This window comes from Thamnophis sirtalis, unplaced genomic scaffold, assembly GCF_051295495.1.
Source record: "Thamnophis sirtalis isolate CommonGarterSnake01/CBP01778 unplaced genomic scaffold, rThaSir2_p1.2 scaffold_2, whole genome shotgun sequence".
Lineage (NCBI taxonomy): Eukaryota > Metazoa > Chordata > Lepidosauria > Squamata > Natricidae > Thamnophis > Thamnophis sirtalis.
This window is the reverse complement of record NW_028261382.1, coordinates 166,784,509-166,809,665: the sequence shown is the minus strand read 5'-3', so window position 1 is coordinate 166,809,665 and position 25,157 is coordinate 166,784,509. Positions and strand designations below refer to the sequence as shown.

Below are 25,157 nucleotides of genomic sequence, written 5' to 3'. Positions count from 1 at the left end.
CAAATGCAAATTCTAGACATTTTCTCACCATAAGGTAGCTTACTTGAATAGTTATAGTACTGTGTTTTTGATTACTTAGTGCTATTCTTCTTGCCATCGCTTCCTCCTCACAATTCAGAACTTGTGTTCCCACAATGGCCACTAACATAAACCTTTTAGGCAATTATTTGTTTGTTTGTTTGTTTAAAGCAAGCCTGATAGCTATCTTTTGTCTAAATTAAGATTGCCAAACTTCTGCCCACTCACACAAAACTCTTCACCTCTCTTTCTCTCTCCCCCGGATGTTTTGACCAGTCCTAAAACAATACCTTTTATCCCAAGAACCTGTTACATGTTTCTGAAATCACTGTAGCCTAATGTTTCCTGCAAGACTTCACCACTTTAACTGGCCCTCTTCCATAAGCCATTGAGGAAGTGAAAACAATGGGTCTTATCGCAGGCAAAAGTCTACCGTTCAGCTGAGGTTTTTTGTAAGGCTGTTATAGATGTCTCAGAGGCCTCCTTGTTTTACTAAGAGCGTTACTCAACAGCCAAAGTGTGGCCGATCATAGCTTTCTTTGTTTCATTATTAGCTTTCAAAAGGCATTAAACCCTTCTTGTATGTAACAATACAGATTCATTGTTTTACCATAGATGTGACTTTTTTTTTAAAACCAATAGCATATCAAAAACGTAGAATTTTCTTCACTCAGGGAAAAAGAAAAGGAATGGAGAAAGTTGAAAAAGAAAATACAAATACAAAAAAGCTAGGCTTCAATAATTGTTGCATTCCAGGTACAATTTATGAATGCCACATTTATTCTGTGCTGTAAAGGATGCCCCCTGTTTCCCCCTCCTGTAAATTGATCACACTGAAACTTTTTTTAAAAAAAATTACTATTCACCCTTCTCAAGTAACACCAATCGTTAAAAGTTCTCATCCAAATAAATGTGAGGTTGTTTGTTGAATATTTTTTTTTGCTAAGGTGAGGAAATGGAGCGTTGTCCAACTAGGATTGTGAAGTCACAACGTTAGCTTCTACAAAGAAAGAAATCAATAAAGAAAGCAGGGTGTTGATGGTGAAAGGAGACAGATGAATGTTGAGAATGTCAGATAAAAGGGGAGTATCAATAAAAGGAACTGGGGGAAGGATTCAAGAATGTCTTTTCAGCTTGTGTATATGTGGGGGGGAAAAATACAACCTATGCCTTTACTTACATTGCAATTCATATATTAACAGTTTGTTCGAAGTGCAACAAAACTCTAAACACCCAACTCTAATTAGCAATCAGAAAAATGTGGTCTGCTTCTTCCCAGTTTCTATTTTCTTTTTCCATTGATTCAACAGTATCTGAACTGGAATAACTGTATATACCAGAGGTGGCATTCAGCAGGTTCTGGCCAGTTCTGAAGAACCAGTAGCGGAAATTTTGAGTAGTTCCGTGATAAATACCACCTCTGACTGGCCCTGCCCCCATTCTATTCTTTGCCTCCCAAGTACCAGCTGATCAGGAGGAAATGGGGATTTTGCAGTAAACTTCCCCTGGAGTGGGGAGGGAATGGAGATTTTACAGTATCCTTCCCCTGCCACGCCCACCAAGCCACGCCCACATAACTGGTAGTAGAATTTTTGAATCCCACCACTGGTGTATACAGTATCTTAACACCAAGGTATGGCCTCTTGATCTGTGCTGGAGCACATCGCAATGGCATGCTAATCGCATTTATCATCTCATTGAAATCTCCTGTATAGATTGATTATTCATCTAGATGTCTGGTAGATTGCAGCTGGTAAATGTTCCATTCAGAGCTGGCCCCAACATCATAGACTCTAGTTCTGCCAAGAAATGCCTCCCTTAATTAGAATGCAAGCATGCATGTATGTATGTAATTAACTTACATAGCCTTCCAACTGATATGGGACCCAGGGCAGCATGCACAATATTAACAGCATATAACAACCTGAAAAACATTAAAATATAATCAAAAATAAGATACCAATGCATCAAATGTAATGCACAGAACTTATCCTCTGTGAGTTCCTTTCCAAGACAATGAGAGGAAAATGTGGGCAAAGATTTTGCCTGGAATGGACAGCAGTGAGATAGCTCTGTGATTTCTGAAGTCTGGTTTGCTTCTCTTATTTTTTGTAGAGAACAGCAATGAAAACATCATGGAAGTCATCAGACATCTGTGGACCAAATGTCTTCCAAGATATCTTGAAAGGTCTATAAGATGTTTGAGTTCTAGTGCTTTGTAGATCTTAGCAGGAATGCTATCCTGCCCAGTTGCTTTATATGAGGTCATCTGTGAGATCACATTCCTGATCTCATTACTAGAGAGAGGCAAGTCTAGGACAGCCAAGTGAGAGCTAGGAATCTGCTGTAAGACATTATGGTCAGTTGGATAATCCATGAAGCAAGTTGGGAAAATTTTCAGTCCAGTGGTTTTTAGTCCTCCATGATCTTTGATTAGGCTTGACTCATCAATTGTAGCAAAGGAGAGCATCTTGATTTAGAAGGACCATGAATTGACTTTATGGTGCTGAAGAACTGGTGGCACGCATGACGCTGCACTGGTCAACCTTCCTCTGCCACCACTCAGCCTGCATTTCTTGCAGGTCTGCCTGTGTTTTAGATTGCAGGTGCTTAAACCTGTCTTCCTTTGAGACAGATGATGGATTGATCTACCAGTCTGCATAGACCTTGTTCTTGGCCTGGAGGGCTGCTGAAATGATTTTGTGTGTTTTATCAAACCAGCCTTCTGCGCCAAGTACAGTCTGTATGGTGACACCTTTAAACTGCATCCACTTTCCAGAACAGGTTCCTGCAAGTGGTAAATTGCCGGTGAGTTTTTCATTAAGTAGAACTTGGAAGCATTGTCCTTTATCTAGGTCTTTTTAGTCTGCCGATGTTTCTGACCGTCCTTGGCTTCTTACAATGTAAAGGGGCCTCTCTGTATGTTGAGAATCAACTGGACTACCCTGGGATCTGTCCAGCACTCAACCTCTCACCTGGCACGGTTGATGATATCTTTTAAGATGTTGTCATTTAAATAAATAAACTCTAAAATATTGCATAATATATAATGTAAATAAATTAGGCTGGAAAAAAACCCCAATGCCAATCAGTGATGCAGTGGACTGGCTCCCAATTTGCTAACTCGCAGGCTAAAAGCCAAGTGAAATAGAGAGGTTTCCCCTCCCAATGGAATACCACAAAGGGGAAGAGGCAACCCATATGTGAAAGTATACTCATTGGGTGGATTCAGCCAGTGCAGGCCTCCTGTCCTCTCCTCCCCTCTCCTCCCCTCCTGTCCCATCCCTTCATTTAAAGCATGTTGAGCTTCCTTTTCTGATCCACAGTGTTACAAACTGCCCAAGGGAAATAGTCGCAGTCTTTTGAAGCTTATGCTTCAAAGCCCCATAAAGCTTCTCAATACCTCTGTTATTATACTTAAGATTGCTTATTACAATAATTAAAACTACAGTAGCCATAATATCAGCAATTTTATTGTTTTAAATTGTTTTTTAAACTTTTAATTCCAATGTATGTTCTGAATTGTAAGCCACCAGAGTCATTTAATGAAACAGGTGGCTATAAAAAAAATTGAACAAATAAATAAATGTTACATTTTTAAATGATTTTGTTTTTTGAAAAACGTGGAACATTAAAGAGGCAGGGAAGTAAGTTGTTGTTACAAGGCCACTTCAGGCAATTGGTCTCCACAACAGTGTGTGTGTGTGTGTGTGTGTATCTATCTATATCTATATCTATCTATCTATCTATCTATCTATCTATCTATATCTATATCTATATCTATATCTATATCTATATCTATATCTATATCTATATCTAATATATATCTTATATCTATCTATCTATATCTATCTATATCTATATCTATATCTATATCTATATCTAATATATATCTTATATCTATCTATCTATATCTATCTATATCTATATCTATATCATTTATCTATCTATATCTATCTATCTATCTATCTATCTATCTATCTATCTATCTATCTATCTATCTATCTATCTATCTATCTATCTATCTATATATATATAGAGAGAGAGTTACAACCCCCGGTATGCCCAAATATGGGAGGAAGTTCACTACTTCCATTCTCTGTCCATCGGCTTATCACAAGAGACCATCCAGACAGAAACCCAATATTTTTACTGTTGCCTTTTTGTTACATATGTATACATACATACATACATACATACATACATACATACATACATACATATGTATGTCTTTTGTTATTCGGGTTTTCTCCTGCGTAAAATTGGAAGTGGCTTGGCGACGTTTCAGTGAAGTCTTATTCGTCATCTTCAGGCTTGTTTGCTTGGCTTCGTGCTTCCAGGAGCAATGTGAAGCCGAGCAAACAAGCCTGAAGATGACGAATGAGACTTCGTTGAAACGTCGCCAAGACACTTCCAATTTTATGCGGGAGAAAACCCGAATAACCAAAGACCTACATACTAACACCCGCGAAAACCTCAGAAAACATATATGTATGTATGTATGTATGTATGTATGTATGTATGTATGTATGTATGTAGAAACATTGTGTGTTAAGGGGGAAAAAATCCATTGGATTTGTAATCACTGTGAACATAAAGAGATTAAGTTCTTTCATAAGGTGACCAGATTTTCAGATTGGTAAAGAAGGACACCTTTGACCGGGAGGGGTGGGCTTGATTAAACATTTTACTAAATAAATAAATAAATAAATAAATAAATAAATAAATAAATAAATACATACATACATACATACATACATACATACATACATACATACATACATCAGAAATTGTTACTCTAGAAGAACCTCACTATTTAATATGTTCTTGCTGTATTCAGTCTGGACATGAAATCCTTTGTAATTATTTTCAGTTCAGCATCCTTGCAAGTTTAATATGTGCATTTGGTTGACAAATGTTGCCAAGAAGGCCTACATTTTTTTCTAAAAGACACAAAAAGTAGAGATGGAAGGAAGTAGAAGAGATTATTGTTCTGCTTATTTCTGCAGATGTACATTATAATGGAACCCCCAGTTTGGTCTGAAATGGATGAATGGATGCAAATTATTTTATAAAGTGATTATTAGGCTCCATTACATATTTTCATGACAATGAAACAAAATGTTAAAAGTACTTAATAATTGCAGCTGGATTTCTTCTCAATCCCTTTAAAAGTTTTTTGGCTGGTCTCTTAGAGTTTGCTCCATAAATCTAAAAAAAAATGGATTTGGGTACTAATAATTCATTCATGCCAGTTTTAAATACATGCTTATTCACATGACCTGATATCTTTTATAGCTTTAAGCTGCCAAATAACTACTTATGTCTCATCTTGAGCACTTGATGGCATTATGTGAAAACGTTGCAGAAAATTTCATAAGATTTAGATTTTACAATTGATTTGTGTTGCTATCAGAATGTCAATCATGAAAAGAGTGCTACATTTTTGAATATTATTCTGTTTTGAACGCTGAAATCAAAAGCCTGATAATATAATGGAGTGTTTTTATGATATTTTCTTCTTCTTAGTAGTTTCCTGCAATCAGGATCCATTTTTTTCTGATTAACCAAGTCTTAATCAATTGGTTGTGACAGGAATTGGCAGACTGTCTTGTCACGTAATCCTGACATTGTGGGCTCAGCAAGAGTGACTGGCCTGAAGACACCCATCTGGCTTTGTGCCTAAGGAGGGACTAGAATTCCCAATCCTCTGATCTCGAGCTTGGTACCTTAACCCAGTGTTTCTCAACCTTGGCAACTTGAAGATGTCCGGACTTCAACTCCCAGAATTCCCCAGCCAGCGAATGCTGGCTGGGGAATTCTAGGAGTTGTAGTCCGGACATCTTCAAGTTGCCAAGGTTGAGAAACACTGCCTTAACCACTAGACCAAATGGCTTTTTTATTACATTTAATATTTTAAACATTAATTTAATAATTAATTCAATTAATAATTAATACAATAACTGAAGTGTTAAACATTTAACAAACTGGCTCCTTTTATATTATATTTGTAATAAATATAATATGCATAAGTAATTATTGGGAAATACATTTCTCAGTAATCATATTAAGAATTATATTAAGCCCTGAGCAGAATGGTCTTTGTAAGATTTGTAAATTGAAATACATGATTTTTCTCTTGGTGTTCATAGTATATTAGCTGTTTTCAGGAATTTTACATAAGTTCATTTTACTCAATGAACTCTGTAAGAATATCATAGTTTGAAGCAGGGGTGAAATCAACTTACCTTTGTTACCGGTTCACAAATGTGAGCACACGCGCCACTTCTGCACATGTGCACAGCAACTTATGCACAGAGCGTCAAAAACAGGATGTGATGACGTCCAGGAGGGTGGGTGGAGCCTCCCGTCACCACCGCTATTGGTTCATTCAAATTGTACCACTGGTTTCCACCAATCCAAGATTCTCAGTATAGTATTCAGTACTGTGGTTTACATTTTTCTAAGTGTTTAATATTAATGAGTAAGTTGGCCCCAATGATTTAAGGGCTCCTTTTCAACATTATGAAATATGTAAACTTTAGAAACTTAAAATAGTAACTACAGCATTTGTTTGTTTAGTCATTTAAAGTGAGTTATGGAATGACATAATTAGGTAAATGATGTTACAAGTTTTTATGGTAATGAACAGGGATGACCAGATATCATCATTAAAAGAGGTCATCAGGCCTGGACAAAGTCACTGATAAGACTGTTGTGTCCACCTAATGGTATCTTCCATAGTGTCTAAGAGTTCTATCAGAAGCCCAGAATCTTGATCACATAGCCATATTAAATTTCTAGGCCTAGATAATTCGTTTTGCGTGATCTAGAATCAGACCTACTGTCATAACAGTGCATGGAGGAGACTTCACCAATGGCACAATTCGTATTAGTATTTGCTGTTTCCAAACTGCATGTTGACTAGGTTCCCTGCATAAAATTAAAAGTCAGGAAACACAACAGAAGGCTGAAAGTTGTATGAGTTCTGTATAAAATAAGTAGGCCTTTAAGAGAGAGATATCTTCCAAGAGCAGAACAGTTTGTGGCCAAGAAAGTTGAAATGAGCTTCTTAACAGTTACTATATTCCCTAGCTTGATGGCTGTGACTGAAATGATCTTTCAGTCACAGGAAAAGGAAAAAACATTTTCCGAAGATGGAATTTGGAACTTACTCATAACATCTTCGTTTTACAGTTTCATGCTTCTCTTCCTTCTTCTTATCCCTTTTGTACTCTTCCTGGCTTCAGCAACTGCTTTTATTTGCCTTCCTAATAATAAAGTTTGCATTTGCATTTCTATGATGCATTTGAATTACTATGATGATGATCTACGAAGCCCCTGAAGGCAGAACAAGAAGCCAGTGGATGGAAACCAATCAAGGAGAGAATCAACCTAGAATTAGGGAGAAATTTCCTGACAGTTAGAATAATTAATCAGTGGAACAACTTGCTTTCAGAAGTTGTGGGTGCTTCATCACTGGAGGTTTTTAAGAAGAGATTGGACAAGCATTTGTCTGATATAGTATAGGTTTTATTTGCTTGAGCAGGGGGTTGGACTAGAAGACCTCCAAGATCCCTCCCACCTCTGTTTTTCTATTGTTCTGTTATTTCCTTTTAGAATAGAATTGCCGAGTAATGGTTTGATGATGATTTGGAGGACAACTTCCAGCAGAAAAGCCCATTTCAATCCTGGCTTCTGAAAGAAAGGGGCCAAGAGGGCTTTTCCCTACTTCTTTTAACATTACAAGGAGGGAGAATCGAGAGCATTTTATTCATAATTTTGGCAATCAGCAGCTGATTGAGGCAACAAAGTTGAGCCCAGGGATGGACAACTATGCCAACTTTACGACTGTGGACTTCAGCTCCCAGAATTCCTGAGCCAGCACGGTTGAAGTTCCTGTAGTAAAGTTGCTACAGTTTCCCACACCTATATCCATAATGCTTTTAAGGTACAGAAGAAAGCAGACCGGATAAAACTTAAATGAGAACTGTGAAAATAAATGTTTCTTTTGTGCATGATCATATCCTCATTATGCCAGTCAACTTTGATAACTAATAATGATAATGAAACTGAGCTGGAAACAAAATGCTCAAAAACAACTCATCTTTAAGCAGCAAGGAATAATGCACCTCTTACCGTTTCATTGTCTCTTATTTGCTCATTTCCTTCTTATAAGACCTATTCCCCTGTTAGACTTCAGTGATTCATCTTCACTATTTTCTATTTTTATTAATGCACATAACACGTAAACATTTTGACACTTGAAGTTTCTAAGCACATTTTTAAAGCTATAGGACTCGTGCTTGCTGGTATGAATTCAGTGGGCATTGGAAGTTGATTTAAATTGAAGATACTTTATTTTTGTCTACACAGTATGTCAAAAATGTATTTTTAGCATCTACTACTTGTTCTGTCTCATACAATACTTAAGATCCGTAGGCAGTTGACCATACATAACTTAACATTGACTAATTATGAGTTAATATCCCATGTAATAAACTGTTTAAAGAAATATAAAATATTTGTCTTAGCTTGACTATTGTTATTATATTTTTATTCCTAAGTCCGGCATCATCTGTTCTGGGAGACAAAAATCCAGATGGCCACTACACCCTATAAAGATTTTTTTAAATTTTAACTTCTACTGCCATTCAGTGATTGATCTGATTTTTTGCAGCTCCCGGCTAATTTTAAATTATCCACCATGCAAGCAAATGATTGAGTAGCACAAAGATGACAAAAGCTTGCACAATTAATAAGAAAATCATTTTTGAGAGACAATATATGCCTTGATTAAACTTGATTTTGAAAGGATTAGTTTGTCAATAATGTCATGTAATGCTTTATGTATAACTACAATAGCTGTCTATAAATACATTTTGAAGAGAAGAGCAACAGGGTTCATAATCTGGATTTGTGTGGATGTATTCTTTTAAAATGAAATAATATACTTGCTTTTTTTTCCAGGTGTCTGAATGCATGTACTTATTGCAAAACCAAGCATGCCCGAGGGGAATTAGCAAGTTATTCTATTGAAGAATTGGTCAACAGAGGCAAACAATCCTTTGAAGGTAGGTTTTTCTCATTTGTTTAATTTTGTATTCTAAACATACTTTTCAAGACATCTACTAATGTGATATACTGTAACTTAATCTATCGCAAAATATATAGTACTAAATGCACCAGAATTTACTTTAAAAAGCTCATCTATATATATATAGGTTTAAATAATTAATTTTCTTTTTTATCTGTGTATTTTTTTCAAATCTGGAAAATTATATGTATTCGTATACTACTAAAACTATTATTGTGTTTACCTGTTTCTCTGTTTGTACTCTCAAGTTAGGCCAAATCGTGCTTTATACCGCAACAGCGTTTGAATCAAGGCATCTAAAATGTGCTAACTTAAGGATGCGTAAAAAATTTGGGACCCATGATTTTTGTAAAATTAAATTTCCAAGATGTTCAGACTACTTTTATTTCCAGTGCTGCTTCAGTGTTACTATGGTCGTGTGATTGTGGTTCCTAATGCTCCTTGCCAGCTTCCCACAAGCAAAGTCAATGGGGAAGCCAGCAGGAAGTTGGAAGTCACTCCCACTGCTTTTTTGCCCACTCATGATGTTTAGGTAACTTATTAACTTATTATTATTATTATACAATTGTATCACAGCAGCCAGTTGTTTCGCCGGATTTGGCATTGGTTACTAGTCGGGCCCCACCCAGGGGCCTAGGACGTTGTAACGTATTTTCGTAATATGCGTGCAGATCCAAGCAATGCGGCTTTTTGCATTTGACTGATGGTGATTTTGTCAATTTTTAACTGTTTTAAATGTAATTCCAGTGTTTTTGGAATAGCACCCAGTGTGCCAATTACCACTGGAATTACCACTGCTGGTTTGTGCCATAGTCGTTGAATTTCAATTTTTAAGTCCTGGTATTTCGCGATTTTTTCACATTCCTTCTCGTCGACCCTGCTATCACCTGGTATTGCGATGTCTATGATTGTGACCTTATTTTTCTCAACCAGTGTGATGTCTGGTGTATTATGCACCAGTATTTTGTCCGTTTGTATGCGAAAATCCCACAAGATCTTGACCATCTGGTTTTTGGTGACTTTTTCAGGCTTATGTTCCCACCAGTTTGTTGCTGTTTTAATATTATAATTTTTGCACAAATTCCAATGGATCATTTGTGCTACTGAATTGTGCCTCAATTTATAATCAGTCTGCGCGATTTTTTTACAGCTGCTGAGTATGTGATCAACAGTTTCATCAGCTTCTTTGCAAAGTCTGCATTATTATTATTATTATTCTCCATTTTTTTTATTTTTTTGAATAAAAAACAAACAAAATCATCCTCCATTAGAAATTGTAGAAAGTGTGTCAATTGGTTACAAAACGTTTTTGTACGTCCCTTCCAGTCATCGCCTCTGATTCATATCAAATTATCTATTTTACATCACATATATTTATATATATTGTTATCATCATACCTCATCCTTCAAATGACTATAGTTGTTTTAACGTCCCTTTATAACAAACATTCCAAAATTTAAAACAAAACCACCTAGTGGCATTCCCTTAGCTATTTTCAATATCATCTAACCACATTATACCTTTATAACACATTAAAAAAAAAAGATTGATTATGTTTAATAACAAAAATTTTAAACCCCTTTTCTTAATCATTGTTTTACAATTTATATTTCCCTTTTATCCTGTCAATACAAATTATTACATTATCATTATCAGTCATTTATTTAACGATAGTTTGACTAAATTTAACTTACTTTTTCCTCTTTTTTTCACTAGTTAAAATTTTTACCGAATTTCCTCTTATCAAACCAATAGATATAGATACATTGTTATCCTTATCAATTATTTATCTAACTTTATCCATTAACACTACATTTTTAACATAATGCTCTAATTTTAACAAAAAAATTTAAACCTATTTTCTTAATCATCGTATATAATTTATATCCAATTTTCCCTTTTATCATGTCAATACAAATTATTACATTATTATCATTATCAATCATTTATTTAACGATAGTTTGACTATGTTTAACTTACTTTTTCCCCTTTTTTCACCTTTTAAAAATTTATACCAAATTTCTTCTGATCAAACCAATATATATGTGTACATTGTTATCATTATCAATTATTTACCTAACTTTATCATTATCGCTACATTTTTAACATAATGCTCTAATTTTAACTAAATTTAACTAGTGTTTTATTATTAATTTTCATATCTCAACCTGTGTCTTTCCAGTAATAGTGTAGTCCTATTTCTTTTGCCATTTGTGGAATTGGTCTTCTGGTTATTTCCTTAATCAAATTTGTTTGGACTTCTCTTCGCAACTTGTTGCTTATTACATATCTTGTAAAATCTCAAAACCGTCCATCAGCTTCCTTAATCAATTTATCTTTGGTTATCAGTAGTGTTTTGGTCAAAATTTCTCTCCTTAAGTCCATCCATTCTTCTCTTTTGTCTTCTTCTATACCTTGAAATCTGTAGTAAAACACCTTTCCATCTATCTTCCCTTTCCTTGTTCCACTCTTTCCATCTCCAACCACACTCAATTCACTGTCAATATCTACGGTTATCTTGCCTCTTTGTTCATTTTCCCCCTGAGTTGTTGAAACTCAAGTTTCCACTTTTTCCATTTGCTGAATATCTTCTATTTGCTGAGTATCTTCCATTTTTCAATCATGTTTTGCCACATTAAAGTTTATATTTTCCAATCTCTTCTCAATTCTCTCTGTTGTTTCTAATAATTTTTGAATTCCAGACATAATCTGTTGAAATGTTATGGTTTCTTTTTTAATTCGTGTCATCCTTCCAATTAATAAACACTGCCACTCTGATTTAAAAACAAATCTTTGTTTTCACTTCTTTCCAGCTAGCAACAAGCATCCAAAGGGTACCTGCGTAAACAATCCATGCCCTTCTTTATAAACAAGCTGAAGCCTTTGAACCAATATTGTAGGAGTAAAGGAAAAAATTTAATCCATAGATTAAAAAATAAATAGAAGGAGAAAATCCAAAACGTTCACTTTAAAAAGTAAAAAATATTCACAAAACTTCCATCGATAGAAAAAAATAAAATAAAAAGGTAGTAACACACTGTCCAATTATGCTTAATTCCGCTGCTTATTTCCTTTTCTTTACCAATTTGATTTAACTTCAATCTTTTTTTGGGCAGTCTTTTATAAAAATAAAATTTCCTCACCAGATGGACACTTTCTCTTTCCGCTTTTCCTCCCATTGTCCCGACTTCAGCAGCTTGAGGCTGTGCTTTTTGTCACCGGCTAGAAGAGATTCTCTTTGATCAATAAGGGACTTTGCGATGTCCCTGAGATCAACAAGACATACTCTTCCCTGTCACTGTCTCTTCGGGACAGTTTAGGTCCAGATAAACCGTCCAGCGGCAAAAGTATCGACTGCGATCTCGGAGTCCCGAGATCACACCTCGTGTCATCGTGACATCAGCTTTCCCCAGTATTAACTTATTATTGAAGTTCATTTGCCGCAACAATTATTTTTCTATGTATAATGTATAATAGGATCATCTCTTCTCAGGTAATCCTGGGATCATCCACCATCAAGGTGAAAATTTATGGACGGCCTAAAATTTAATGTTTATTCTGGTCACAGAATATGTATGCTACACAGAAACTATGCTACTTTCTTCCCCGAGAATGACCTAACAGGTCACGGTGTTGTCTAGTATTATTTATTTTCAACTACAGGTAGTCAGCAACTTACAGTTGTTTGTTTAACAATGGTTCAAACTTACAACGGCCCTGAAAAAAGTGAGTTATGACCCATTCTCAAAGTTTTGATTATTACATCACCCCTATGGCCACATGATTGCAATTTGTGCATTTGACAATTGACCCACAACTGATTATACTGCCCTGTGGCCACGTGATTGCAATTTGTGATCTTCCCCACTAGTTTCTGATAAGGAACGTCAATTGAGGAAGTTGGATTAATTTAAATGACCAGATGATGCACCAAACGACTGGGGCAATTTACTTAATGACCATGGTAAAATGGCATTGAAATCAAATCCAGTGGTGTGAACACATCACTTGGCAACTGAAATCCCAGCCCTGATTGTGGTTGCAAGTCAAGGAGTATTCCATGTATTAATGAATGGCTTTCAGTTCAAGAACTCTTTTTGACACAATCATGATAACCTCTATTGTCAGAAGTTGAAATTCCAGTGCTGGTTATGTGTAGAGTACATATCCTTAAAGTACCAGCTGGAAGTAGATTTCCTGAAACTTGTCTATGGAAAAGAAAGTGTTTCTGCCCTAGGTGGGGACCATTAAACAGGCAGGAAAATCTACCAATCAAGATCTGTTTTTTTGTATTGTATTGTATTTATTTGTCTTGTATGCCGCCCACTCCCGAAGGACTCCGGGTGGCTCACAATAGACAAGGGAAGGGGGAAAACTAGACAAAGACAACACTTTAAAAACAAAACCGCAACATTCACAATTTCCGCGGGGCTGGATGTTTCACAGGCCCCCCGGCCTGCTGGAGCAGCCAGGACTTGGTGGCTTTGTGGAAAGCCGGGAGGGTCATAAGGGTCCGGATCTCGACAGGGAGATCATTCCAGAGGGCTGGAGCTGCAACAGAGAAGGCTCTCCCCCGGGGGGTCGCCAGCCAACATTGGCTGGCGGATGGAATCCGGAAGAGACCTAACCTGTGAGATCTGATCGGTCTATGGGAGGTAATCGGCAGGAGGCGCTCTCTCAGATTTTTTAATTGTGATCCAGACAGATCATATGCCCAAGGTTGAAACCTAGAAAGGGACTTCTTCAGTTGGCTTCATTTCAAGTGGCTTATGCATGGCAGACAAGCAGAAGACTCCAGTGCTGGTAAAATTGTTGCAACAGGTGATGATCTAGGAATGTTAAAGAGCCAAGGTGGCGCAGTGGTTAAATGCAGCACTGCAGGCTACTGCTAGATCAGCAGGTCAGCGGTTCAAATCTCACCGGCTCAGGGTTGACTCAGCCTTCCATCCTTCCGAGGTGGGTAAAATGAGGACCCAGATTGTTGGGGGCAATATGCTGACTCTCTGTAAACCGCTTAGAGAGGCCTGAAAGGCCTATGAAGCGGTATATAAGTCTACTGCTATAATGTTTAATTTTAAGTAGGAATGTTTAATTTCAAGCTAGGTTGCATTCACAGAATATCAATAAGAAATCCTTTGGTGTCAGATTTTTGCTACTTCCTTCTGGAGAAATACAGACAAGATTTTGGCTTTAATTCCTATTGAAATGTTATATTAGGAATTTCCTGAAAACATTTGTTATATTTAATGCTTTATCCTCTTGCTTTGATATATTGCTTTTTCATTCTCTAGTATTGTTTAAAACTTGCTTGAGTTTTTGTTTTTATACATATAGCAACGCTTTTTTGGCTTGGGCTCATTTTTTAAACTGGCTCAACATTAAACAATTTTGTATACCATGACATTGTTTCACTGTCTTTTGTTGAAGTCCCCTAAGACTTTAAGTGACATGTTGGTAGGCATAATGGAAGGAAGGTCAACAGAGAAAGATTGTTTGTTCTTTGCTGTGCAAGTATTTGCTTTTGATTAAATCCCCCCCCCCCAAATCCATTTTTACCGTAGTGTTTGCTAAAACCCTTTTAGTGTCTTTGCTTAATAAATAAATATCATTCTCCATTTATTAAACACAGAAGATCTGATAGGCACATGCAGATGGGTTTGTAGCAGTCGAATGCTACTGTTGTTCCTAACAAATGATTTTTTTACTTAAAACATATATCTGACTTTTGTATTCCACATGTTAGTGCAAAATAAGAAAACAGAAACGTTGAACAGAAACTTCAACAGGAAAAAAAACAGTTCTTGAAATAAGCTGTTTTGGATATAGTAGAACTGAGCAGACCTTATAAAGCAGCAAATCATGGGTTTTATGTAGGGACAAAAGAATATTTTATGTATGGTCTGTAAGAATGGTAGAATAGAATCTTGCATCAATTTAGCCACTCCAAGCATTTGATTAAGTTAGCTACAGTTCATGAAAGTTTATCCTTTTAATAATATTTGTTTGTCGGAAAAGGTATAACCAGATCCCTTCTGATCTTGCAAATAGGTACCCGTAGCTACAATTCACTTTTCATTCTCCTTGGAGTTCCATCTTCTGAATTAAATTCTCCTCAATAGATTCCTCTCTGGTCATGGTGGGTTTAAGTCACTTATTAAGTGGCTTATTTATCTTCCCTTAAAGTCCTTTGCATCCTCCTGAAACTCTCTGTAGCCTGCTGTAGAGAGAGAAAAAAATGTTGAAATTAGCCTTCTGTCCTAGGGATTCTTTGCAGGATCTATGGGCTACTAGAATCGGATTTTTGAGAGGGAGTGTTTGCAATTCGAATAGTGTTTGCAATACCAATAGTTTATAGAAATGTAACATAATATATGACTTAATATTAGGCTAATAATAGTAAACATTACTTGTTCGTCAAAGCAATGCTTATGTAGTAAATTATCCTGTATGTGTTTCTAACTTAAGGGTTTAGGTGTTTGTTTTTAAAGGTGCAAGAGTCCATCTGTTTTTTTTCCAAGTCTGCAGCTCATGATGGCGAACCAATGGCATACATGCCTCTCTGTGGGCATGCGCGCCATCACCAGCTGCTCTTTTGGGTTCCATCCCATGCCAACTGCTCTCTTCTGGGTTCTGTTGTGTGCATGCGTAAAGACCAGCTGGCTGGGGTACATGCATGTGACAGAACCCAGAAGAACAGCTGGCCAGCGTGCACATGAGCACTAGCCAGCTGCTCTTTTCTGGGTTGTGGTACTCCGGCATACGCGAGCACAGATGCGTGCATGCACATGCGTGTGCTCCAGTTTTGGCACTCGGTGCTGAAAAGGTTAATCATCCCTGTCATATAGAATTTATGTTTTTCCAGCATGGCTCAAAATAAATCCATTCATCTAAATATCAATAAGCAATTCTGGGCTTCCAAAAGAATGGGAGAAAAGGGTGTTGATACATTGACATGCATTCATTCAAGGAATGAATTGAAGATAAAAATATGAATCAACTCTCTTCATGCAAATGGGTTTCCTAGCGTGCTTGTCTTTGGTTGTGTGCATGTGTATTTGGGGACAGGGTGGAACACAAGTATATGGATATACCAATTCACACATATCTGTACCTAAAGTCTTCTGATTACGCCTGATTTTGACACATGGCTTCAGTTAGTTTGGCAACAAACAAGATTTTCTTCCTTTCTCAAACGTTTTTTCTTGTCATCATTTTGAGCCCCAAAGAAGAAAGATACCAACTAAATGGGAAGTTTTTCTCTTGAGAAGTTTAGCCTTGTATTTACTTTATTTCTTCCCTTTTTATGTTAAGAATGTTCCAGTCTCAGTTGCTGACTCTGCTAATGTAGAAACACTATAATGCCAACATAAATATTTTGATACCAGTCTGTCATTTTAAAAGCTATTCAGGACAGCATAAATAATTAGGTGTTTTTTTCATTATCCCATGTAATTCTTCCTAAAGGCTCCTCAAGAGAAGTAAACATATTTATAGTCTTTAAATTCTTCTTTGTTGAATAATAATTATTGATATTCATAATAATTATGAATAATCATGAATTAGTTAAATTATTATTAGGTTACTGTATGCAACAGTATAAAAATGTAATATTCAATGCTTTATTTTTCTTTTTAAAAATAGTAGCTTTTATTTTATGTTATTTATTTTTTTTAAATGAGACTTGTTTGCATTTTGCTACTACACAAGCTATTAATGCTAGTGAAAATAGCCTCTGACTATTCCCACATGTTTAAACCAGAGGTGGGTTTCTGCCAGTTCGGCGAGGATTAGGTGAACCAGTAGTGGCAGCAGCGGGAGGCTCCACCCCACCTCTCAGACGCTTCTGGTAGTAAAAAAAAATGGAAACCCACCACTGGTTTAAACCATTGTTTCTATGTAATTTCTCTCTGATATAGCTCAGCCTCTGGTCCAGAAGGCTACCTCAAATGGATCCTAACCCTAATTTCAGAGGTATTTCCCTAGTATATGAGGAGAAACAAGAATAAAAAAATCCAAATGGAGGTGACCGAAAAACAAAAATCGTGGAAGAGGAGGCTCTTTTCACTGCAAATTAACATAATTCAGGTATTGCCCTGGTATGGATTTTGAATTATTAGTATGATTCAAAATAATAATATTTTAAGATTTAATCTTTGTTCCACGCTTTGAATAATCCTCTGGTTGAGAGGAAAGCTTACTAGATGTAAGCTCTTTCTTCTTTCGAATCCTCTTACCTTAGTTACCAAAAAAAAATCTAGCTTCGCTGGAGTTTTCAAATATGCGCCTAATACTTTGATTCTGAAAGAATCCCACATATTTAGGATTGGTGATGTATTATGGGGGCTTGATATGTAAAGGACAAACACAAAAGGACGGGATGAGCTTTCCATGGTAACCATACCGTGTGCAGGCCCTGTTCATTTGCAGATAAGCAAGAAGGATGTATGCTAATGTCTAACTCTAAGCCTATCTCCTTCGGCGCCCAGGCATTCCTGGGTATACACATGTTTGAATTGAATCAGTCGGAGAGCTGAAGATTAAAGCAGCATTCATGGCAGAAAAATAACTCTTCAGTTATTAGCACTCTTAAAAGTTTAGGGAGCTCCAGCCAATGTTTTGTTCCAAATCCCCTGAAAAACCAGCTCCCTTGTTCAGGTTTTGCACATTGCATTTTACCCCCATTTTTTATGTTATTGCCTCGAACATACAGTATGTCCCCAGAAAACCTAAAATTTTGGAGAGAATAGAGGCAGGTTTTTTTCTTCTTCATTTCCGTTTCTTTTCATCCTGGTAGCTTTAAATAGGTTTGTTAACCTCTTCCCCCAAGCCTCCATTCTCCATATTAAAGTTTGCTGCTTTGGATTAGTCTAATTAGGAACTAATTATTTTCAATTATACTTCTTCAGTTTTTCTCAAACCATGTCAAAATTAAGTCAGCTGTGGTGTTTCCCAGATCTGATTTGTGTGTGTGTGTCCCCCCAAAGGATCCAGGAGGGGCAATGATCAAATGCACAGGTAGCCAGTGACAGACTTCATGGAAGTCCACAAGCGAAGAAGAGCGTTAGATGACATGGCAAGCAAGACTCAGTCACCCACAGTGGATTCTTTGCACCAGGCTTTTTGTAATATGTATCTTCCAGCTGACCCCAAAGACTTAACAGAATAACAGTTGGAAGGGACTTTGGAGGCCTTCTAGTCCAGGGGTCTCCAACCTTGGCAACTTTACGACTTGTGGACTTCAACTCCCAGAATTCCTCAGCCAGCGCATGCTGGCTGAGGAATTCTGGGAGTTGAAGTCCACAAGTCGTAACATTTTCAAGGTTGGAGACCCTTGTTCTAGTCCAATCCGTTGCTCAAGCAGGAAACCCTTTACCACTTCAGACAAATGATTATCCAACATCTCCTTAAAAACTTCCAGCGTTGGAGCAGTCACAACTTCTGAAAGCAAGATGTTCCACTGATTAATTATTTTAACTGTTATGAAATTTCTCCTTAGTTCCAGTTTGGTTCCCTCCTTGATTAGTTTCCACCCATTGCTTCTTGTTTTTCCCTCGGGTGCTTTGGAGAATAGCTTGGCTCCCTCTTCTTCGTGGCAGCCCCTGAGATATTGGAACACTGCTATCATGTCAACCCTAGTCCTTTTCTTTACCAAACTAGACACATCCAGTCCCTGCAACCGTTTTCTGTATGTTTTAGCCTCCAATCCCCTAATCATTTCTGTTGCTTCTTCTGGGCACTCTTTCTAGAATCTCAACATCTTTGTCTGTGAAGATTCAAGATTTGGAGGATATGAATAACTTTATTAACGAAGGGCTGAAGAAGTAGTCAGATGAAAAATCGCAAAGGAGATGGGAAATGATAGATTTACAGTAAGGGGAAACACAAGCCAAAGCTTAAGATAACAAGTCATTTCCATAGCACAATTTCCTGTTGTATTATGACTCTTAAGTGCAATATCTGAAAAATACATACCGATCAAGTGCCCAGGTACTTTATAGATACGTGAATGTTTGGTTATAGGCATTCTCCGCTGGATCAAGATGCTCGTGTACGATAAACTCCAGCTTGTATGATAAACTAGCATTACATTTTGAATTGACAAGATTGCTCAAAACCATTGGCAAGTCATTCTTCCAAATTCTATAAAAATCTCTATTTAGCTTCTGTTTGGCTCGGGATGACTTCTAATGAATTAGATCAGAACCTTCATTGAAGAAGTTCCTTATAATGACAGATTGGAGAAAAGCTATATATTAATTGTGTTACGGAGGAAAGTGATTTTTCAAGACTGTGGTGACTCCTTTAGACGCTTTTATTTATATTACCTTGTGTCTCATACTGCGGGAACTTCACAATGCATTGCTGGCATAACTAGATTTAATGAGTAAAAAGCAAGAAAAATTGATGCTGTGTGATGCTGAGTGCCCACAACAATCATAAAGATAAATATTTTTTAAAAAAAGAATTGCTCATCAGTTAACCATAATAAATCCTTCCCAGAAGCCTAGATCAGAATCTGAGGCGTGCTTCTGGGTTTTATGCAATATTCCTGTTTATATTGTGGAAAATTACTGTATATGGGATAGTCACCATGGAGCTACATTGTGGCAAACAAAGGAGGAATATTGCTTGAGAATGCCTTTTTCTTTGTCAAAGAGGTTTTTCCCCCTGCCTAGTTTATTGTCTGTCTATATCTAATGTAGAAAATGTTCTAGTTTGTGATTAAAAAAATATATCTATCTCTGGCATATTAATCTGGGTTTGTTTTTAATATGTTGTTCTTAATAAAGAATAGGAAAGAATGATTTTATAATAAGCTGCCTTTTTTTGTAGAGCGGGAGTCTCCAAACTTTTCAGCCTGAGGGCCACATTGGACATTTTGCAAATATTCGCGGGTTGTGGGGGGGAATCAGTTTAAAATATCAGAAAATAAGATTGGGCCTCCCCCTCCCCAATTCAGGCAAAGAATCAGGCATGAAATCCTCTTACCTTCGCTACTGGTTTGGAACAGGGAACTCGTGCGCAGCGCTTCTGCGCATGTGCAGAGCATCTATGATGACGGCTGGGCGAAACCTCCTGCAGCTGTCACTACCGGTTCGCCCGAACCAGGGCGAACCGGCAGAATACCATCTCTGCAAAGGATGTAGCCCTCCAGCCAGTTTCCTCTTCCTCGTGACTGTTTGCACAGGGGGTTCTTCGTTTGGTGGGAGGCAGTTCAAGGGAGCACAGCACATGGGAGGAGCTGACGGGCCAGAAGGAACCTTCCGGAGGGTCAGATGTAGCCTGCAGGCCGTAGAGAAATGTATTGTAGCTTTAATTGCACATTACTAAAACTGCATTTGTACCATTTCTCTCATTCTATAGTTCTTAGTCATTTTAGAGTCTAAAATACTTTTTCTGAGTTTGGGAAAGCTGCCAGATCTGTGCTACCTGTGGTTGGCTTTTTTGTCAATAGCATTTAGTAGAAAACCATCCAATCGTATCGCCAAAACCTTCTCTGTCAATATCTATCTGTCAGTGAATAAGAAAGGGATACTAGCTTATCAAAGCTTTTGTTTTTTCCAAAAGGTTTTAGATTTATTTCTATGGAGAACAGAAATCTAATAGCACAGAAAATTACATCAAAAACCTGAAACAAATCAAGAATGGATCCAGGGTCTTCCAAACACTGTCTCTGGTGTGCAGAAAATTCCCAGGGAATAAAGGATAGTGAATGGAGATTAAACAGGTCAATTGAATATGTGTTTAGTGGTTTCAAAAAGCTTCTGGTGGGTGCTTTCACTATCCTTCTCTTATCACAATTCTGCCCTCCTAGGGAGATTTTCCAATAAGCCAGTTCTCTTCCAGTTCTAGCACTGTTTAAAAAGGAAGAGAAATTGTGCCACGACACGATGAAAATCAAGAGTTTTTTCTCCAGTAATAAAATGTATTTTATGTAACTCAAATAGATTTGTAAGTTTAATTTGAGTGTATATAAGACTGCTGTTTTCCCTGATCAACAGAGATTACATATTTTCATTAAGGTTCCCAATAGCTATCCTAAGGAAACCAACCCTGACTGTTCTTTGGAAGGTCAGATACTGAAGTTGAAGCTTAATTACTTTGGCCACCAAATGAGAAGAAAGGACTCATTGAAAAAGACCTTGATGTTGGGAAAGATTGAAGGCAAAAGGCGAAGGGGATGGCAGAGGGCGCAATGTCTAGATGGTGCCATTGACACAGTAGGCATGGGTTTGGGCAGACTCAGGGAGATACTGGAGGACAGGGGAGCCTGGCGTACTATGGTCCATGGGATTGCAGAGAGCCAGGCAGAACTTACAAACTGAACAACAAAACTAGCCTGTTCAATTTGGCTGTTCCATAAATATGTTAATGTTTTATCAGCCACATTTGAGCTTCAGTCTTTCCCAGATGAGGAATACAGTCATACAGTTGAGGATGCAAATGACCAACAAATGTGCGCCCGACAAATGCGCACCGACAAAACCGCGACACCATCAACAAACAACATAGTGGGACGCGAAAACAACGTTATAACCCTAACCCTAATCCTAATCACGCTTTTGTGTGCGCGGTTTTGGCGATGCGCATTTGTCGGGTCACGCTTGGCTTCATGTGCAAAAAATCCAATCTAAAAACAGAAAAAGAGGAGCAATTCTACTACTGCTGCTCTGGAATACAACTTTGAATAGGGATTGAACCTACATTTGTTTATCTGCCGCATGGCTGCCCGGAAAATTCTGAGAGTTGAAGTCCACACACCATCAAATCGTCAAGATTGAGAAACACTGGTTTAATGTATGGCAAGTCATGAAGTGGAACAAAATCTTGCTAAGTCTTAGACTTAGCCTTAGACTTAGTTTTCTGGGAAGCCAATTTTCCCTTCTATCCCATTTATGAGAGAAATGTTAAAAACTTTATTACAATATTACTGAAAGATATTGTAACATAGTTCAGTGCTCCCTGGCCCGAGCCCTTTTTCTCAATACCCAGAATTGGTAGCCTTCAGAGGTATTGTTAGGAATTCTGAGAACTGGTCTCCACATCAGGAGGGTATTCCAGATGGGTGAATTAATGTCAAAGATTACTCCTGCTGGACTGAACGAAGTTGGAATGTTAACTTTTATCTGCCTGTTTCAATTGATACTTCCACATGGAGTGATTTTCCTTCTGCAACTCCTCCAGCTCTTTTTGAAGTTGGCCATGCAATTATCTTTTCCCCCTTTTCAGTAACAATTTACGGATTTTCCACACATAAGGCCAAGGAAAAATGTGCAATTCAACAATAGAAACAGATTCTGTTCATAATAAATTAAATAAAGATAATAAATATGAACAATAGATAGGAATAAGAAAAGTCTTGACCACATGTTAACCATATTGTTTGATCTCTCCTTCCTCTCTCTAAATTCAAAGGTCAAAGTTAACACATTTCTTTAAGCCCACTATTAAGATTGTAATGCTCATTCATTCTTCCAAAATAGCAACATCATCTTCTTTGCTACAGTTCAATCACCATACATTGTTGTTGTCTCCTTTAAGTCATCTTTTGTGCTTTGTTTTTATCTGTGAATCCAAGTAAAAAAGAAAAACACTGATAAATATCCCAAATTCTTCCTAAACTGTAAAATTCCAGATATTTAAGATATAATTTAATGGCATTTTAATATCTTCAAATCTTAATTTGGGGCTATTGAGAACAGCAACAACCAAACTGACGAATAAGACAAAGCCAAAAATAAAGTAGCCATGTATTGGTAATCCTACACTCACCCTCCATCCCCATCCTAAACTCACCCTCCATCCTCACCCTCCCTCCTATCAGGGAGTATTAGGCCCAGAAATTCTCTAATAGGGATTTTGAAATTGAGTAGAAACTGATAAGAAGATGAAGATCAGACTCATTCATAAAACCACACATCAAGTCCCTTAAGGTACTAATTCGGATTACAGAAAGCCTGGTAAACCTCAAGCAAATGCTGCACCCTGCAGGAACTCCAGCATTCCAAATCTCAAAGCATATATTTGATTATTGTTATTGTTAGTTGCGAAGTCATGTCCGATACATGGACAACATTCCTCCAGGCCTTCTTGTCCTCTACCATTCTCTGGAGTCCATTTAAACTCACGCCTACTGCTTCAGTGATTCCATCCAGCTACCACATTCTCTGTTGTCCTCTTCTTCTTTTGCCCTCAATTGTTCCCAGCATTAGGCTCTTCTCCAGTGAGTCCCTCCTTCTCATTAGGTTACCAAAGTATTTGAGTTTCATCTTCTGGATCTGGCCTTCTAAAGAGCAGTCAGAGTTGATCTCCTCTAGGACTGACTGGTTTGATCGCCTTGCAGTCCAAGGGATTCCCAAGAGTCTTCTCCAGAACCATAGTTCATATATTTGATTACTCAAAATATTTCAGACCATCTCTTAAAAGTTATACAGCCCAAGTTACTATTCAACAGCAGCCAATAGAATAAAACGGTGATTATGCAAGAAAATGAAGTTAGTGGGAGGTATATTCATCCTTCAATTGGCTCTGATTGCGACCTCTGCCTTAGCTGTCAAAGGGATGCAAAATATTTTGGCTTGCACCTTGGTAACCAGGCAAGTTCATAGGAAGGGATTCACCCTGGTCCCAGGCCATCTATGAACACATGTTTTTAAAATGTTACTGCACAATACTTGAAAATGAATGAGATTTTATTTAGTGCATGGCACCCACAGAGGTCGTGCAGTGGGTTCCACCACAAAACCGTGTTCGACTAAAGCGCGCTCGACGAAACCGCGTAGCTGACGTCATCACAGCGCGACGAAAAAAGCACGCTGTAAACGCTAAAGCTAAAATTAACCCCTAAACCTAATCCTAAACGTAACCCTAAACCTAACCCTTAACCTAACCCTAAACCTAACCCTAACCCTTAACCTAACCCTAAACCTAACCCTTAACCTAACCCTAAACCTAAACCTAACCCTAACCCTAACCCTTAACCTAACCCTAAACCTAACCCTAAACCTAACCCTTACCTTAACTTGAATCGGCTTGCTTTCAAAGCGCTATTTAAAGCGCCCTTTTTTCTCCGCGGTCGCTGTTGTCGCCCTGCTGATGACGTCAGCGACGCGGTTTAATCGGGCGCGCTTTAGTGGAGCGCGGTTTTGTCGTGCCACGGTACAGTGAACTAGGTGACTGTGGCATACTATTTTCAATAGAATCAGATCCAGTTAAAATGTGTGCCGGTGTATTTCACATTTGCTGCCCTTTCTGAACTGCCTTCAAACTCTTACCCACACGCATAGTGAATTGCCATAGCCTAAACAAGACATTACCATGATATGGATAACTATGCAGACAGCATTACAAATAAAGGCTGTGTCTGAGAGTATGCAGCATAGCTTCTGTGGCATCTGATTCACTAAATTTTAAGCTGTCTCAACAGAAATTAGGATTCTAGTCAGATCTAATTAGTTGTAGAAGAAGCTATGCCTTCATGCTACTTTTAACTGTCTTTGAACTATTTCTGAAGTCTAAAAAATGTGCTTCTGCGGTAAATGTGAACATATTCTTTGCTCTGTTTTGTCTCTACGTGGGAAGTCCTGAGTACTGGCATGACCTGGAGAAACCAAGGCATTTTTATCTGATGACCAGATTAATTTGGTGGAGAACTGACATTTTCTCTTTAGCAATAGGGAAAGGCTATCTTACTCAAATTCCTGGAATGGGTCAAAACCCAAAATACCGAGAAAAGGGCAATCTTACCTGCATTGATTCAAGCATTGTTTGGTTGCACACTGTTACAAATTAATAAATTCTTACTTATCTCAACTAGCAGTAGTGTAATTTTAATCAAAAGATAATGTATAGCTATGTAAGGAATGAGACCAAATTCTTGATCCATTTATATAACTATTTTCGTGTGTGATTAAGCCTTCCCTATGCCTTAGGCATTTATTTTCCATTTCCATCTCACTACCCACAGGCCAAAACTTCCCTCCATTTTATGATATCACCAAGTTACTGTCTCTATTCTAGACTGTTTCTAGTCACAAAATA

The 25,157-nt window shown here is 37.5% G+C and overlaps 1 protein-coding gene across 3 annotated transcripts in view; it reads left to right on the top strand.

Annotated features, from left to right (window-relative positions):
* The window catches only part of CDKAL1 (CDKAL1 threonylcarbamoyladenosine tRNA methylthiotransferase), a 325,960-nt gene that overhangs the window by 132,332 nt on the left and 168,471 nt on the right, over positions 1-25,157 (top strand). For all 3 annotated transcript variants that reach the window (XM_087707390.1, XM_087707388.1, XM_087707389.1), the window contains one exon: positions 8,989-9,092. In XM_087707390.1, the coding sequence (XP_087563516.1) occupies positions 8,989-9,092 (104 nt within the window). The remainder of the gene's footprint in view (positions 1-8,988; positions 9,093-25,157) is intronic.